Source organism: Pyxicephalus adspersus, chromosome 9 (genome assembly GCF_032062135.1).
Source record: "Pyxicephalus adspersus chromosome 9, UCB_Pads_2.0, whole genome shotgun sequence".
Taxonomy (NCBI): Eukaryota; Metazoa; Chordata; class Amphibia; order Anura; family Pyxicephalidae; genus Pyxicephalus; species Pyxicephalus adspersus.
In genome coordinates, this window is record NC_092866.1 from 59,961,868 (window position 1) to 59,980,735 (window position 18,868).

General features: G+C 39.9%; 1 protein-coding gene across 8 annotated transcripts in view; it reads left to right on the forward strand.

Moving 5' to 3' along the window:
* Positions 1–1,288: 1,288 nt before the first annotated feature.
* The window catches only part of LOC140338120 (uncharacterized), a 21,127-nt gene continuing 3,547 nt past the window's right edge, over positions 1,289–18,868 (forward strand). For 3 of the 8 annotated variants that reach the window (XM_072422181.1, XM_072422182.1, XM_072422183.1), the window contains exons 1-6: positions 1,290–1,461; positions 12,243–12,378; positions 15,801–15,932; positions 16,034–16,145; positions 17,019–17,140; positions 18,700–18,735. In XM_072422181.1, coding sequence (XP_072278282.1) covers positions 1,417–1,461; positions 12,243–12,378; positions 15,801–15,932; positions 16,034–16,145; positions 17,019–17,140; positions 18,700–18,735 — 583 coding nt within the window. In that variant the 5' untranslated portion in view covers positions 1,290–1,416. Of the gene's footprint in view, positions 1,462–12,242; positions 12,379–15,800; positions 15,933–16,033; positions 16,146–17,018; positions 17,141–18,354; positions 18,391–18,699; positions 18,736–18,868 lie in introns of all 8 variants that reach the window. The other 5 variants (XM_072422180.1, XM_072422176.1, XM_072422178.1 and 2 more) reach the window with 4 other exon arrangements.

The window sequence follows — 18,868 nt, forward strand, 5'->3', positions numbered from 1 at the left end:
CTGACCTTGGGACCAGCTTGCTTAATGGCCTCTGTTGGTTAGGGAGGGTCTGGGACCTTTGTAGTGTCACACTTTGCCTCTTTCTATGTCCCCCCTTCCCTCCCAAAAGTCAGCCAGCTGCATGCATCAGGGTTGAGGGCTATTGATGGGGTTCTGAGGTCTTCGCAGGAATCTATATACAGCACCCGCCTTCAGTTTTGCATTAAACGGGCCTATTGAAAATTTTTTTATGTCAATTTAAACTAAGAAGGGGAGCTCTGCTGAGGGACCACTGCTTCCACACACAAATAATCTTCTATGCAGCATACAGGTGGGAGTATGACTTTTCTAACAAACTGCAAAGCCCCGTACATATGTTAGATAATTGTTGGATCATTTCCAGTCACAGATGAATGAATGAGTGATGTACACACAGCACTATTCTGTGCTCTCCTCCATAGGAGTGCACATGGGCCCTTCCTGATTGGCCATTCAGTGGACATAGATTTATATTCCGGCCACAATCGCTGCTTTGAATGATTCCAATGGGGGTGGTTTGAAACAACCACTCACCTCCATTGTAGCCTGTGACATGTTCCCTTTTCAAATGAGCAAATGCCATCTGTAAAACTATTAAGTATTGATCAGGCTGAACGTCACTTTCAATAGTGATAGTAGCAATCATCTTAAAATTGACTTTCAGTTGATTGGCCCTTTTTATCATGTTCACGCTGGGCATTGGGTTGTGTGGTTGCTGCTTCCTCATGCCAATGAACCATTGCCTTAGGGGAGACTCAACTTCTCCCAGCAGGACCCCATAGAGAATAAAGGGGTCAGCTGTCAAATGTACAGAACGGGTGCAGCAGCATCGCGAGTGTCCAAGCCAGTAGCCACACAGGATCGCTCGATACCAAGACAGATCCGACCCTCAATGTGTCAAATCATACAATGCCATCATTTGCTATTAATAACACCATGGTGCACATAAGGCCCCCAGGGACTTTGCACATCTCAATGTATTTAATATCAATTTACATTTTATTCCGGCTTCCAACATTTGTCACTGGTTTAATATTTTTTGCTCAGCAAACTAAATGTAATTTAATAAAGGTTACAATATACTTTCCATTACATATGTCTTTGTTCAGCTATACTGCCAATCAGAGATCTCAGCCCAGTGCTACAGGTACAGGTGATCATAAACACCAATCTCCTGCCATTTACATGAATCTCTATTCTTCTCCCCTCCCTTCTGGGACTAAGGGGTGTGTAATGTTACGTCAGTGCGGAAGGCGGAGAGGATCTGTCACAAGCCTGGTATTTCCCTAACACAACTCTCAGATCAAACTAGTCTGGAACACAGAGAACATCTCTCGCAAACTCCTGCAAAACTTTTTTTATTTTTTAAATTTGGGAAACTTTTTATTTTTTTTGACCATGATAAAGCTGATTGTGTTTCTGTTTGGACTCTCGATTTTCTGGGTGAGTTTTGCACACAAGGTGCTGTCATGATAAGTACAGTAGGCTCAATTCACAAAGCTAACACATCAGAGATCTCTTAGATTCTTTATTTTATTTATTACTAAGTTATTTTTCAGCTGAATCCAATGAGATCTGAAAAGTAACACTATTAAAGATATGTGATGTTGATGTCCGGAGCCTTGCCATGGCACATCATGGCGGTTAAAGCCATGAGGGGTCTAGAATGGGGCAGCCGTGTGTTTCTGAGTTTGCATGGATGATATCTGTAAACAAAATCTAATATCATGAAATTTGTGTTTCTTGCAAATAATTTCAGATAGAAAGTTTTGTAAAAAGTTTGCAGTCACATGATTTTTCCCCAAGCCCAGAACTTTGCTCAGGGTGGGGATGTTGAGTCACCTGACTGCTTGCTATTTGCATTGACGAATATAGATGTGCTATGCAGGTGTACCTGGCTTGTTATATGAATGGAGGAATAAATCCATTAGGGACTTCCTTTTGGCTCTCTGATACTTGTAGTTCCACAGGCGATGTGATTCCATTGCTCTGTTGGTTTTATTCGCTGTACCAGCACCAACTGGTATTTGTAGAGGTGATTGCTCTATGGATACAAATACCTGCATTTGCTTGAATTCCTGTGAGCGTTACAATGTTGTCTTTTTTGTTATATGAATATTTTGTTATGGATTTGCATAAATGAACCCTCACCTGGAGCACAAAGGGAGTCTACTGAGAACTTGTTTTTGTGATGATCTAACTTAGAGTTGTTTTTAGTGATTTATCCGTAGGTAGCCGATCCCCTACTATGCAAATATTTTGATATTCTCCATAATAAAGCAATGCTTGGTATGCAATGCCAATATGGCTACCTGAATTCCAATACATCCCCTGTAGGCGGAGCTCTTTACCTATTTGCATGTTTTGTCATTTTGCGTGCTCCTCCCGTCCAATCAGTGGCTTCCACCAATAAATGGCACCAGACCCGGATCATGCCTTTTGCACCCATGTGCACACAACTTGGGAATTTACTTCTGATAATTAATATTGATTGCATGCAGCATTAAAAATATGGATCTCATTTTATCAGGATTGTTTGTTGGCTGCTCACCTGGCAGCCCTGGCATGAAATTGGCATGCGCAAAGAAAGCAAAGGATCATGGGATATGTAGTTCCATGAAAATGGAAGCCGATGGCAGCATCAGAGTTGAGAATTTGTTCTCAATAAATCATAGTTGCGTTCACTTTGAACATCCAATCATGTGCAAGTGAAAAAAATACCCTGAATTTGTTTTTTAGATAAGGGTAGGTGCAAACTGGCGGTGAGGTTGCGGGGTGTTTAGGCCAGGGAACTGCACCACTTGGGAAATGCTCCATAGAGAATGAATAGGGGCAGCAGTGAGCGTTACCAGTACCAATCTGCTGCGATACCTTTGTTTGGCAGGGTGCCGGCCATGGAGAGTTGCACGGGATTGCACGACCCTCAGGGAGGTCTGACCCTGCCCCAATGGGCACTCACATAGACCGTGCATATTATTATTAATCATTGTGCAGACCTCACTATTGGCTAGCTGTGTTGGAGAGAAACCCACCGCTGTGTCACATTGGATTAATTCTGCACCAAAGAGAGGATTTTGCTCAGAGCGTCTTCCATTGTAAATGATGCAATAGCTAAGGATGGGTGCCAGGGCGGCGCTAACACTGCCTATAAACTCACCAATCCCGACCTCAGCTTTAATGTCTTTAGCTTAAACAAAAGTGAAAAAATGTGAGCAATGCAGCAATGTGAAATCTATTTCCTTGTGTTATGAAAACATTGCAGTGATTTGTTGTTAAACAAAGAACAATGTATCAGTGAAGTGATGATAATATAACAAATGTGTAAAAAAGTGTAAAAATATTTTCGATTGAAACCTCATTTTTGTTGCTGTAGAATTTCTTTCATTTCCTGTTCAAGATTCACAACAGGAAGTAAAAAAAGAGACTTTTTCCAAAGTGAGGGGCAATACAATCTTAGAAAGGGTTACCAAAACAAATGCTTATCTGGGGTTGTAGTGGCAACTGTACAAGTCATGGGTCATTTAGAGAAGTGGAATCTATCACTATGTTATGTCTGATTGATGCCAATTGCTCAACTGACACATTGACTATCTTGCTGAATAATTTGGGTTATGACTTAGAAGTTAAAGCAGAACTCAAGCCACAAATAACACATTAAAAATGAAAAGCCCACTCAACTATTTCATTTCAAAACAGCTTTTGCTGCAATATTCACTTTCAAGCCAGAGATTCCACTTGCAGTAGTTTTGTTCTGCCACTAGATGTCCTCAGTCTGTTGTGCAGCCCTCCTCTTCTGAGCCCAGGTCACTCTGCTTAAATTACAAAAAAACTATGCAAATTTTACTTTTATGTCTATATATCAGATAAGGTAAGAGTAATGTTATCTCTCACTCCCATTGACCCCCTTGTATGATACCTAGGGCATTGGGCAGCTAAATGGGTCGTATTGTTAGAATGGGGAGGGCTCAGTGCGGATTTGGAGGATATGAGGTTAAATCTGTACTATAGATGGGGTTGTAGTTTGCTGTGAGTTGCATCATAAGTGATGTAATAGCTGAAACTGAACCCTGATTGGATGATTTTTTCCAGGGTGGAGCTTAGGTCACGGTATATAAGATCATCAATCCCGGCCTCGTCTATTTATAGTTGTGTTGGTTTTGACTTAAACTGAATTGACAGAAGAGAGAATGTAGCATTGTGTAATAGATTTCTTTGCCCTATGTTTTCTTTACCTAAGAAACAATGTGTAAGTAAAGAAATTAATACATTAAGTAAAGAGAGCAACTTGGAGTTTGTCTGTGCTATTTGCTAAGCCAATTCCTACGGCTGTTGCATCAGATTTTTTACTTTATTACTCAGAGCCACTAACCCAGATAAACAGCCTATACACAACCCAGATAAACAGCCTATAGCTAAACCAACATTTGCTGCAATATTCACCTCCAATCCACAGATTGTAGTAGTTTTCTGGCACCAGATATCCTTAGGATAACGGACAAAATCATGTGACTCACTTACTCTGAGCCCAGTACATCTTAGACCTGGATCTGTCTGCAATCACTCACTCAGCTTGTTTATTGTCATCTCCTTGTTTTGCTTCTTTTCCTGATTTTCAAATTAAGGGAAAAACTTTTCAGACTTTTCTCTATCTGTACCTTTGTTCTGGGCCGGTGAGTCAAAGTGTCAGAATTCACAGAAATGAAATGCAGAGCCAGGTGCAGGCAGGGGCCAGGTAGGCGGCAGACCTGAACAGTAACAGAATGTCAATCAACAAGATTTCACGCACATTGGAACATTTGTAAGTCACATGAAATCGAAGGGTTAATCAGTGCAACCTTATAAAGTCCTATTGGTGCCAGTAGGAGAGCTCACACATGCGCGCGCACCTATGCAACATCTGGGCATGCTCATGCATGAATGATACAGTGCGTATGCAAAAATGCCTAGGTGTAAACTAGTGACACGCATGAGCATCCACACATGTTAGGAGCTGGGCCAGGTGACTCACTGACCTTCCTATAACAGTCAGGCAATCAGCATTTTGGAAACAATCTACAATGGCAGCCCATATTTCCCCCAGGATTGTGATATTTGATGTTATGCAAAAAAGTTGGGCGGCAGCTATCAGACCTCAGGTGACCTCCTGTTGTTCCAAATATCAGACCCATACCATCATATGCATCCAAAGATAAACCTTTTTGGGGAGGGGTCACTTCCAACCCTGTCCCCTTTGCCCAATGCCCACATAGTGGCGCTGGACAGCTAAATAATTAGGTGTCTTGGGCATGATTTATTAAAGCTTTGCAAGGCTGGAGAGGACACACTTTCATCAGTGAAGCTGGGTGATCCAGCTAACCTGGAATGTATTTCTTTAAAGTCATTTCATATTTGTCAGCAAATGTTTTCAATCCCGGATCAGATCCATTCCAGGTGTGCAGGATCACCCAGCTTCACTGATAAAAGTGTATGCTCTCCAGTCTTGCAGAGCTTTAATAAATCATTGTTGGAATAGGAAGGTGCTCAGTGCTGATTTGGGAAATATCTGCCATTGGGCGGTATATCTTTGCTATGGATGGGATGTGGTTTGCCGTGAGTTGCATAACTGATGCTATGCTTGAGGTCAAATCTGATTGGATGATTTTGCCAGGGCAGGGCTAACCAGACACCCTATAAGCTCACCAATACCGACCTCGGCTATTTATAGCTGTATTGGTTTTGGCTTAAACTGAAATGACATAAGAGAGGATGTAACAGTGCAAAGTTTGTTTCTTGGTCTTCTGTTTTCATAAGATAAACATTTTTTAATTAAAAAACAATGTGTAAGTGAAGATAACATTGAAGGAAACCGAGACAAATTCTGTCTGTGTTATGTATGAGTATTGTCAAGCGACCAGATGTCACCTTAGATCTCTTCTTTACTATTCATTTATTAAAGGTAATGCAGAACTCCAGCCACAAAATAAAATGTAGACATCAAATAACCCAAAAAGGATAAAATAACCAAACTAAGCTCAGCTTTGCTGAAATATTGAATATACTCTAGTATAAACCAAGATTGTTTTTGAACAGAAAATGATTAAACTTTATTATTAATATAGCACCATCATATTACATAGCTCTGTAAAATAAATAGGGGGTGCAAATGACAGATACAAACAATGACACTGGAGGAGGAAAGAAGCTACAAATTAAGAGTGCCATTAGAACAAGAATCCCGGTTTATATTTAGGCCACTGGATGGGGCTGTGTCCTCATGTAAAGTGTATAACAAACTCCTGCTGCCGGAGACATTATTAGAGTTTGTTGCATGCTTTAAATGAGAACACAGCACCATCTACTGGTGACCAACAATAAATCACAAAACATAATTTACGAGGAAGTGACATGTCATAGCCATCCAAAAGGGGAAGAAATATTAACAGATTGAACACATAAGATTTTATTCTATTTCCATTGACATTCCATTCTATGTATTTTATTGGTATTTCGGTTTATTTTTGTTTTGAATGTTAGCAGGGGCAGTCACATTTTGTGTCCCAGGCCTAAATTCGAGTCAGTGTATTTTTCCTATTTTTCCAGGTAAAAGTAGGTACCTATTTAGAACAGTTATTATTAAGTATATACAGTATATAGATTTACCGTATTTTTAAACCACTAGATGGTGCTGTGTCCTCATGTAAAGTGTGTAACAAACTCCTGCTGCCTGAGACATTGAGTTTGTTGCATGCTTTATACGAGGACACTGGAATTGGAGAGAGTGCAGAGAAGGGAAACCAAACTAATAAAAGGAATGGAGAAGCTCAGCTATGAGCAGAGGTTAGATGAAATGAATTCATTCTTCCTTGGGAAGAGACGTATAAGGGGGATATGATCACCCTTTATAAATATATAAATGGTCCATATGGAGAACTCTCTTCACAACTATTCACTTTGAGATCATTACAAAGCAGAAGGGGGCGCTCTTTGTGTCTGGAGGAAAAGAAGTTTAATCTCTGGATAGGGAAGGGATTCTTTACTGTAAGACTGATGTGTAGCAAAAATGTACAAAAGATCATTTAGTCTAATAAAGCTGATCCCAATTCCAAAATTATGAATACGGTTTCATGGCTGTAGTGTTAAGAAAGCAGGGTAACATTTTTATTTCTGATTTTCTTTCACCCAATCTGATTATTAGAGCATACTAATAACAGGTGCACCATTCCGCTCTCTGATTGGCCAGCGCTGATGTCAGAATATTAGTTCCATGAGTTTTATCTTTGGACTTTGATACATTGCATTCCCGGACTCCTCCCCTGCACAATTCTAAAAATAGATTCATTTATCTCAATTCTCCATCAAGCAGATTGTGTTAAGCAAAATATGCAACAATGTAAATGACTTTATATGCCAGTCATAAAGAAAATTGACTAGTTTTGTGTCAAAGAGTATTTAAAGCTGAGCTCCAAATGAGAATGAATAATGGGAATAGTTGTACCTTGTGAAGGATTTATTTATCCCTTTATCCCATTATTAGATTTGCACAGCTCTGACACAAAGCATGTCCTATTTTTTTTTTTTTTTGCTACAGTTTCACTTTCACTTACAGATCTTCCCCTGTGAATAGATGGTGAATGGAGAAGTAGATAAAAAGGTAGAGAAACAATTCTTTAAGTGATCATCAGAAAACAAATATCAGCACACACATGCAGTAAGAAGACATTTCATGGGAGATTAGCACAAAGGGGGGCTGACAAAATAAAGGCCCGGGTAAATATGAAATGGGGGCCCCTATTGCACCAGATTTCAGGTCTTTGCACAGTTGTCATTTTGTCAATTGTGGCCATAAAGAAGGAGTGGATAATTTCCTTTAAAGAATATATAATTTCTGCTCTCATTGGTTTCTTCTATTCATAAAAATGAAGTCTTAGATGGCCCATTGTAAAAATCAGTGATAAGCTGCGGCTGATAATCACTTTACAGTGTAAATGACTGATATCTGCACCGATAAGCATGAGGTGGGGGTAGTTTCACAATTGTTTACGTTAGGTTTCTATTGCTGCCCATAAAATATATGCAGGAATTCACCATTCTGTCCATGTGATGAACTGGAAAATTTAAAACAAATAAAAATCATGGCAGAACTCAAAAAAATTGGCCCAAGACCACTTTCCTACCAACCTTGTGCATATAAGAAACTCTGGCGTGAGTACAAATGCCGAAATATGTTTCGGAAACACCTCAGTGTACAGATGGACATGCAGAACAATGGAACAATTTTATTACAATGTGACAAAAACAAACAACCCCATCAGGGCAGCGGAAATAAAAGAAAAACTTGTAATAGCATAAAAGAAAGATTTATAGTACCAACAGCTAAATGATTACACGAGGGAGCGCTGGGGATGCGTGTTTCACAAAACGCCGGGCATGCCTTTTATTTCTCAGGAGGAGGATTTTTTCTCTATACAAATAAACTATTTGTACATGTTTCACCCAAGGTGTACCCAAAATAGAACCCAAATATAAAGTTTATATTTATAGGAGTGCCATACATTTTCTAACCAGTGTGAAGAAACATTATGTTTGGACTCTCTCTCTATATATATATATATATATATATATATATATACACACACCAACACTATATACACTAAGAAATTAAATAAAAGAAAAACCTGTTCTATCTTCCTAACGTGTCCCTTTCTATTAATAAATAGATCCCACAGACAAGGCAAGGGGGTAACAGAACACGGCAGATATTGCTGTGTATAAACACTGTGATCATTCTCACTTCTTATCATAGTGATCATAAGGGATGAGCGAGAAGGCCTCTGCCACTCTTGCAAAAATTTCCTCAAACTTCTGATGGGTCCATGAAATTTCGGCAAAGCGATTTCGAAGTTTGAGGAAGTTACAGTATAATTTCCATGGCTGCATTCATTGATGAGCACAGCCGTGGGAATCCTCCTGTCAGTGTGCAATCCCTGGGCACTAGAGGTTAAATGAGGACATGGCTCCCCATTCATCACCTCCAGTGCTCTGTGAGTGGCTGAGGAAAGGTAAACCCTGATGACAGCTCAAGCGCCAGTGTGAGTCTTGCGGCTGTGCTCATGAATGAATGCAGCCGTGGGAATCATCACAGGATGATTCCCACAGCTGCATTCATTTATGAGCACAGCTGCGGGACTCCTGTGTTTTTGTATAGAGAATCTCTATCCAACAACACATACTACAGTTCTGGTAGGGCTGCAAGAGCAATAAGGGGAGTACAGCTAACAGCTCCGCAGGTCTCAAAAAATTTGAATTCGACAGCTGAATTCACAAGGCCGTTCTCACTTACATGTTCGGTAAGCAAAAAAGGCCGGATTCGCCACGACATCGAATTTACAAATCTCGCTCGCTCATCCCTAGTGATCATGTGGTATGAAAGACAAATAGAAAGGCTCCTAAATATTGCACAAGAGGTCAGACTTCCAGATGAATCTTGAGTGTCAATGGTGCAGTTTTTTGTTTGCCCAATAGTACACAACCAGGAAATAAAACATGCCAATCCGCCATTCATTTCTATAGCAGCCTGGAAGCGGGTAATTTAACGTGCCACAAAGCTGATTATGCAGATCATGAATAATAATGAGCAAAAATGATAAGATAAACCCACTTAGGCTCTTTTGACCACCATACGTCCTCTATAATATTGTTTGACCTGTGATGAGTGCAATATTGTGAGTTTTGGATGAAATACCAAGAGCAACATTTACCCTATTGGCAATTCTGTTTAGGTTTTATTTGCCTGTATTAATATCACACCACAATAAGGGTAATTTTCAGGAAATAAGAGGCAGCTGGAAGCAAGAATAAAAATCCTTTAGCTAATTATAAATATATCTAGAGAAAATCAGCTTTTATCTCAGCATAAAGAAGAAATTCTTCATGGCCGGGGATGTGAACATGTGGTACAGACTTCCTCAGGAAATAGTTTCACAAGCTCCATAAAATGTTTCACAAAATAGGGCTGGGTATTAGGAAATGACACCGCCCCCTGTTGGTGCAAATTGAACCATTTTATGGATTTGTTCGCCTTCCTCTGGGTCAACCCCACATGTAGGTTTCTATGCATGCTTGGTGTTATATAAGTGCAGAAAGATAACCAATATATTTCATTTATGGAATGGTAATATAGTGATTCTTATGCCTCATTACATTAATTTATAGTTGTGATCAAATTTCATCTTGAAACTTTTTCTGATGAAGCTGTAACCGTGAAACGTGTCAAGAACATATGGGGATTTTTGATGCCGCAATACCAAAGTACAAATGTCAAAGTGATGTTGTTTTCAAATGTGTTTCTAAGAAATACATTGTTTTAATGAATATGAATTGTCTTAAATTATATTCGTTTGTCAGAAAATAAAAAAATTGTATTAGTTATAGGGAACGTGGTACCATAAACCGCAAGGCCACTTTAAACGGAGAGTATAATTCAGATTTTGTAGTATATTTTTCTATTTTCTTTGTTTCTTTTCTTTTTTAACCTGACTATGCAACTAAAGCTTTCCGCATGCCTGCAGAGCTGCCGCCCCTAACCAGTGACAGAGCGCGTTCCAAAAATGCGGACGTGACTCTTGCTGAATGATGTCATATTCTGGATCCTGCTTATCTAATTACATATTAACCCCAATACACAGATATTTGTGAATGCTTTCTGTGACAACAGAATATAGCTACAAAGAACTCCAATATAGCTCCATTTCACCTTAGATATAAATTTAAGCTCCTGTGCTTTGCCTTCAAATCCCTACACAGTTATTGTCCCACTTACATTTCTGACGTGGTATAAAAATACTCCCCCAGCTGCTCTCTCCGCTCCTCCAATGATCTACTAATGACTTCCTCACTCATAACCTCCTCACACGCACGGTTACAAGACTTCTCTAGAGCTGCCCCAACTCTTTGGAATGGTCTTCCTCGTCCTATCCGGCTTGCTCCTACTTTCTGCTCATTTAAAAGAGCGCTCAAAACCCATTTTTTCAAACTTGCCTACCCGTCTTCTTCTGTCTTTTCAAACCTCCACTACTTCCCACCACTACTAATCTCCCATCCTATTGTGTGTGAAATTCCCCCACCTACTAGATTGTAAGCTCTTCGGGGCAGGGTCCTCTCCTCCTGTATCACTGTCTGTATTAGTCTGTCATTTGCAATCCCTATTTATTGTACAGCGCTGCATAATATGTTGGCGCTATATAAATCCTGTTTAATAAGAAGAAGAAGAAAGGAAATTCAATCTCTCGTAAATAAAGTCTATCAAAAGCCAAGAACAAAATTTTTATATGTTGCAGCTTACCAATTCCTTGTTCTGATGGCTGCATTTCCTTTTTTCTTTTTTTACCTGGTGTTCCAGGGTTGTCACCTTAAGATAAGGTGGAAGTGTATGAGACTTAAATTGAATGTTGTCCCTGATATGATCCGAATAAAGTCTATGATAGGTTAGTGTTCAAGAAGTTTGGGGATGACAGGATAGAGAGGGCTGTGTATTTAGGGGGCTAGGAAGAACAAACTGCACTGCCTAGCTTGTGGGGGGGTTCTTGGTTCCTATACTTAGTGCCGGCCCTGCATTGTAGTAGATGACATCAGAAATCCTGCTATCAAAATTCACAAGAAGAGACTTCATGGTACTGGTCACATGCAGAGAGGCACAAAATGCATTTTAATGGTACAAAGTGGCAGCATTTAGTCTTTGCAGTACCAGGGTGCCCACTACAAGGGTAGTTTTGACAGTTTTGAACATTCTACACCTTAAATTTGCCATCCAGCCTTCCCTTAAGTTTACACAGTTGTACAACCTCCTGTCCTGGACTGAAATAATTTACTATGATTTCATTGCACATTGCAATTTTCTCAGAATCTACATTAGAAACTGCAGCAAGTCAGAGCCATTTCCTGGCTGCAAAATATTCATCATCATCCAGTCTGACAGTTTTCAGCCAGCCTCTTTAATTTATTAGATTTCCATTATTTTCAATCTCCAAGGTTCAGGGATTTATCACAGCTTTCTAGTTTTAGGAAAGCTCTGTACTGCACCTTGCTAGCCCCTTCCACCAGATATCTGTCTGCTTTGCTAAGAAAAGCACAGAGACCCAGTGACAAGGTCAAAATTCCAAAATAATTTCAAAATATTGAAATTCCACTTTTGCTATAAAGACCAAAAATTGCAAACATGACATTTTGTTTTTTACTCTCTCTTCCAGGTCACTGTGACATGTTTTCCGGCACAACTGGAAATTCAGGAGAATCAGCTACCCCTAAACCGAACCCTACGAGAAATCCCGTGCAAAAACAATGAGTATCCATCCCAGGCGATTTGCTGTCAGTTATGTCCAGCAGGTGAGGAGTTTTTCCATATTTAATTCTCTTGGGGTCCAGTTATACCCAGGGGTGTAGTCAAAAAAGAAGAGGGGGTACAGTGCTATCCATGGCAAGCATGCATGCACATCATTGTTGTATAAACGCCTCATTCACGTAAAAAGTGAGGACACAGAGTGCCCACGTGTGCCCGCCCCACTGCACCCTTGGTTATACCCATGGTGGGTCACATGATCATTTCACAGCGATTGGTTCCAGTTCACTGAGGAATAAAGAAAAGAGTGTTGTTCACTAATAGGATACTAGAGGGTTTCTGTGTTTGCCAAGCCTGAAATCAATAGCAAAGGGTAGAGAAGAAAAGGCAGACTCTTTTTGGCATTATTTTCTGTGTTTAACAAGTAAAATGAAAAAAATATATTTTTTTCATAGAATATTGTTCTAGAAGAATGCTCTAGGCATGAGCTTCTACTGTCACCATACACCAAAAACTTTTACAACTTTAGTGCACAACAGAGGTCGGCAAAGTTTTATGGCCACTTCGCCATTTATGGGGTGGGCGGGAGCACACTAGGCCGGACACGCCCCCTCCATGGAACGCCCCCTGAAGTGAAATCCCTCTCCTCCCTATGTATTGCAGTATTTACCTTCAGGGAGCCTTCCCTAATTACCACGGCGGCAGGAGTATCAACACCAGCCGCGGAGTAACTGCAATGGGGCGGCTCCGGCTCCTGTAGTTCCAAATACCCCCTGGCCGATCAGCCGGCAGAAGGCTGGATCGGTCAGGGGGCGTTAGGCCGGAACGGCCTACCAGCTAGGCCATATCTGGCCTAAAGGCTGACCCCTGGTGCACAATTGCAAATAAATAACCAAATATAACGTGTTATACTTAAAAAACTAACTTTTACCGACACATTTAGTCCAAAAGTGGCTTTTTTAGGGGATAGAGAAACTTAAGTATTTTTATACTGAAAAGAAGAGGGGATGTAATAAGTAGGGATGAGCGAGAATGCCTCTGACATTCTTGCAAAAATTTTCCTAAATTTCTGATGGGTCTGCGAAATTTTAGCCAACTGATTTCATGAATTCCATTGAAGTGCAGGTTCCCACGCTCCTTGTGCTGCATTTATCATTGATCAATGATTGTACTTATCATTGATAAGTACAGCCCAGGGAGCCTGGGAACCTGCATACAAGTGCCTCCAAACAGCTGTAACTGCAGGTGAGCTCCAGATTAACTGTCAATGGAGTTTCTTCATTAAGAGTTCATCTGAGTTCAGTTCCCACGGTCAGTGGGCTGTACTTATCGTTGATACGTACAGCCCAGGGAGCTTGGGAACCTGCGGTCACAGCTGATTGGAGGCATGCGAGTTCTTCCAATCAGCTGTGACTGCAGGCCAACTCCAGATGAATTCTCAATTGGGATTCTCTATTGAGAGATCACATGAGTTTGGCGAGAACACGACCTCGTGGCGAATCACAAGGCCATTCTCACTTACGTGTTCTGTAAGCGAGAAAGGCCCGGTTTGCCCCGAGATTAAAATTAAAAATTTTGCTCGCTCATCCCTAGTAATAAATTCAAATATAGTTACTTCTGTAACCAAAGGTTATATCCGGTTATCCAATACATTAATTTGTATACCAAAAGTCATTTACCAAGCTTATCACATATATCAATAATAGTATCTAATAAAGGTGCTTGAATGGCATGACATCTATACAAGGTATTATTTCATATGGTAATATTGCACTTTTTAATATCATAAAATTGAAATATGGTTTCCCAGACCTGATCATAATATACTAGTCAATCAGAATATAATGAAAAAATTGCAAAACTTATATGGTATAATTTATCTCTGATAAAACTTACTGTGATTGATAGACCAGTCCAATATAAGTAAGAAGAATATACAAGGTGAGAGAATGAGGACAATGGTGTATATTGACTATGTCAGAAGCTAGGTACACACTTCCAATAATTATTGTTAGAAAACGAACGATTACGACTGATCAACGATTATGTGCGATTCTACTTGAACAATCGTATTGTGCACAATTCTATTCATGCTGTAGTGATATGATTGTTCAAATATAATCCACCAATAGTGTACACACGCTAGATTCAATCGTTTGAACGATGCAGGGAGTGACATGTAAGGGAGAAAGTGTATTGCAGAAACATGCACGATCACTCAACGACTGTACACACGATAGATAGTGAATGATCGTCAATCAGATTTCCAACGACAATCCTCGTTGGTCGGCATCGTTGGTCAGTTTTTTTATAACGATTTTTGGCCAATCGGTCGTTTGTCTTTCGTTTCCAACAATAATTACTGGACGTGTGTACGCAGCTTAAGGGTGAAAGCCAGTTCACTTCAAGTCTTCAGATAAGCCAGAGCCCAGTGTGCAATCATTTGCTGGAAAAACATGTAAAGAATAACTATGTATTGGAAACACATCCGCCGATGCTAACGCTGATTTATTTACATGCAGCCTGTCTGCAATTTGCACCATTTCTAAAGGCCCATGCACACTGCGGCAGAGCATATGTATATGCACATCAGCCAAATGCACTACAGCGTTCCAAATATTGGATCTGCACTTCATTCAGCATTGTAGTTCGCTTTTGCTTTACCTTGTTGTCTAGTGCAGTGAAGTGTAGAAGTCACCAATGCATGAGATGTTAGGGCACCAGAGATGAATGCAACACTGCACAGCATTACCATGCACATTACCGCATTGCAAATATATAAATGGGCCCCTATATGAGCAGCTGTGTGCTGCAGTTCTGGTTCTCAGTGTTCTTGATATGTTGTACAGTACAGACTGCAGACTCTCTATATGTAAACTAAACACACACATGACAATTTTAATCGCCAGGAGAGATGGAGATCATACTGCTTGGTGTTTCTGAATATCATAAAAAGCTAAAATGTTTTAAAAGTGCTCAGAAAGAAATGTTAGATCCAAAATGTAATAATTGTTTCCTTAGTCAGAATTAAGAATTATCCACTGGCAAGACCTGGTACAGGTTTGGTATGATGTTAAAATGTGTAGGAGATTTCTTTACACTTTGGAGAGATTTGAGGGAAGACTCTTGGAGGGGAAACAGACAGTAAAAGGAGAGTGTTAACCAATTCACACGCCATGAAAAATAGAAAATATTTTGTCCAATGTTCTTTTATGTTTTTACTTTATATGAGGATAACAAATAACCTAAATCCAGAAATTAATTTATTTATCCTAGATTGTAAGCTCTTCGGGGCAGGGTCCTCTCCTCCTTCTGTGTCACTGCCTGTATCTGTCTGTCATTTGCAACCCTTATTTAATGTACAGCGCTGCGTTATATGTTGGCGCTATATAAATCCTGTTTATTATCAATAATAATATTAATATGTTCTGGAATGTTTAATTAATATAATGTATAATTCTTATTCTAGGTACATTCGTTGCTGAGTATTGCACCAAGGACCACCAGCGCGGGTCATGCCAGCCTTGTACAACTGGAGAAGATTATACAGCTGCTGCCAGCGCCCTTGAACAATGTCTGACCTGCCAGGTTTGCAGAGAAGGTAACATACTGCATATAGTAGCCGATATCTACAATGATCTGTACAATTCATGGGCCATCCCTGCCAGGAGGCCAACCAATCTGTTGGTTTTTGTGTTGCAGATGAAGTGAAGGTGCAGGCGTGTACCCCAAAGACAAACACAGTCTGTAAATGCAAACCCGGAACTTTCTGCATCCCCAGAGAAGTGTGTGAAATCTGCATGAGATGCTCAAGGTGAATTATTCTGTTTTGAATAATTAAGGCAAATGGGAATTGTCAGTATAGAAGCATCAAATGCAGTGATAAGACTTGTGGCCCATTTATACCAAAGTGCATGCATAACATATAATTTATTATATTGTGTTGCACTGCAAGGCTTTTTAACATGTATTTTGTAATGCAATTGATATGCATTTACCATGAACTGCAGCCTGCTGGGGTGCATTACAGTGTGTGGCATCAAACTGCTCAAAAATGCCACCTGTCCCATTCTTTTTCTACACACCCCAATACATTGCAATGCTAAAAGCTGAAAATATAGGACATGTATATGAAGATGCAACAGGACTGCATTGACAATGCAAAACAACATGGATGAGTGAATAATCCTTGACCGTTATTTTGGGATTATTCACACTATTTACTTTGGAAACCATTGGCCTGCATTGCTCAATGCAACCCGAATGCAGGAACAATTAATTTATTTGAAAACATGATGCACTGGTGAGTTAAGAAAAACATATTGGGTTTAATTACAGAACAATGCCTTGCAGCATGCTCCAACGTGTGTTTTAGATATTGTTTTCTCCTGCTGTGGAAAAAAAATGCATATCAATGCAACTTGGTAAAAAAATGCAGGTCCATGCATGTTAGTTCAACTGGGATGCAAGAGAGCTCACAGAAAGCATTCAATCCGAGTGGAGGAACCTTTTCCCTGCCTGCGAGCTGTAGAGGGTGTTTGCTCCTTGTGTGGAAGCTGTGATCTCTCTGCAGAGATCCAAATACCCCCCTTGGTCCAGTCAGACTTATAGCTCTGCATTCAGCAAAGCTCACGTGGACCCTTGCAGATTGTTCTGCAGTATAACAAAGGTTTGTTCTGTTGTTCAGATGTGGCAATGGACAGCGCATTAAAGAAGAATGTACAGCCACAAGGAATACTGTGTGCGAAGATATTCCGATAACACAACCTACCTCAAACACAACCAGATCACACGTCAAGCAGGTGCCAAGTATGTATTCTGTGAATTCTATATATCTTTACTCTATATACATGACTTTAGGTCATCACAGTAACATGCAATTCTAATTCCCAAGGGGCTTTTCCCACATTTTACCCCAGAAACTGTCTGAAATGTTATCATAAACCGTTGGCATTGAGGATTCAGGATCCTTTTAGTCAAGACCACCGTTTCCCATTTGGGAGCTCCCTGATGGGACTTTGTGAGTGTCCCAGGCTGCAAAGGTGCTGGCTTCTTCGGCTGGAGGTTTGTGTGCGTGCAAATTAAAGCTCTCCAAGCCTGGAGAGGATACACTGCCATCAGTGAAGCTGGGTGATCCAGCCAACCTGGAATGGATTTCTTCAAAGTCATTTGCGTTTTGCTATCATGGACCAGATACATTCCAGCTTTGCTGAATCACCCAGCTTCACTGATGAAAGCATATCCTCTCCAGCCTTGGAGAGCTTTAATAAATCAGGCCCATTGAGAGAGGATTCATATCAAGAAGAGGGTTCAAACTTTAATTGTATTCGGTGAAAGAAATACAACCAACACATTTCAGGGATTTGACCCTTCTTCACGGCTTTTAGGAATAATATTGAGTTTTGGCCTTGTCTACCAGATGGTTTGTCTTATGGTGTGGGTATACTGGAAGGACAGTGCCATTTACTTTCCATTACAATATAAAGTGTTGTGTATAAAATATCTACTTACCATAAAAAGCTTTTACAAAAAAACAGTCGAAAGTGTAAAACAATTAATTTTGTTTTCTGTATAAGGTCACTGCATAAAACAAATACAAATTGGAAACTCCATATAAAAGGTTTACGTACCATTTAAAGGTACCACAGAAAATAATTTAACCCCCATTTTTTAACTTCTGTGGGATAGAAAGATTTTTCAATGAAACCCCAAAAATATCAATAGCATGCACAGAAAAAAACTATTGTTGCTGTTCATAATAAAGAAAAGAAAAGATTGAGCGATCCCTCACTTTGCCAGCCACTCGTTCAGTAATTGGGAGAGATCTGTTCTTCCCTGATCCTCATGTGCTTTTTTGACCCCAGTCAGACAGGAAGGGAATTTGAGCCTGATTTATTAAAGCTTAAAATGGGTTAGTTTAGGTCATTGTAGTATGGAGACGGGGATTTTGGTCACTTCATTTAAGGTATACATTTAATTTAATTAAAAGTCAATTACACTAACTATATGCCATTTATTTATAGATTCAACAAAGAATATTAGCCCCACCCCTGAAAAAGGTAAGATGACCTCTGCAACGTGGAGGGTTCTGGTATGCAAATTTTGACCAGCTCCCATGCTGAACAACCTTGACCAACCCCTTCCCACCTCTTCTACCTCATTACTGGCTTACTATAGTGATGGATTGTTTTACTGGCCAATAGTGGGGCACATAAAGAGTTGGCTTTTTTGGCAATGGGATTTAGTCCTAATTTCTTTAGCATGGCATTTCACTGAGGGTTTATGTGGCACTAAGTGTGAACAATGCTTATGCCTCTTATTGGTACTACTAATATAGTTTTAATTCTACGTTATTTTTTTTTTTTTAGATATCACAAAGGATGTCAATAGGACCACTGATAAAGGTATGAGATAAACTACAGAATAACATAAATAAAGAAAGATTGATGGCTAAAGGTATAAATATGTATGCATGAAACTTATTCATACATGTGAAATAATGCATCCTAGACCCATTGTATTACCATGGGATTGGGA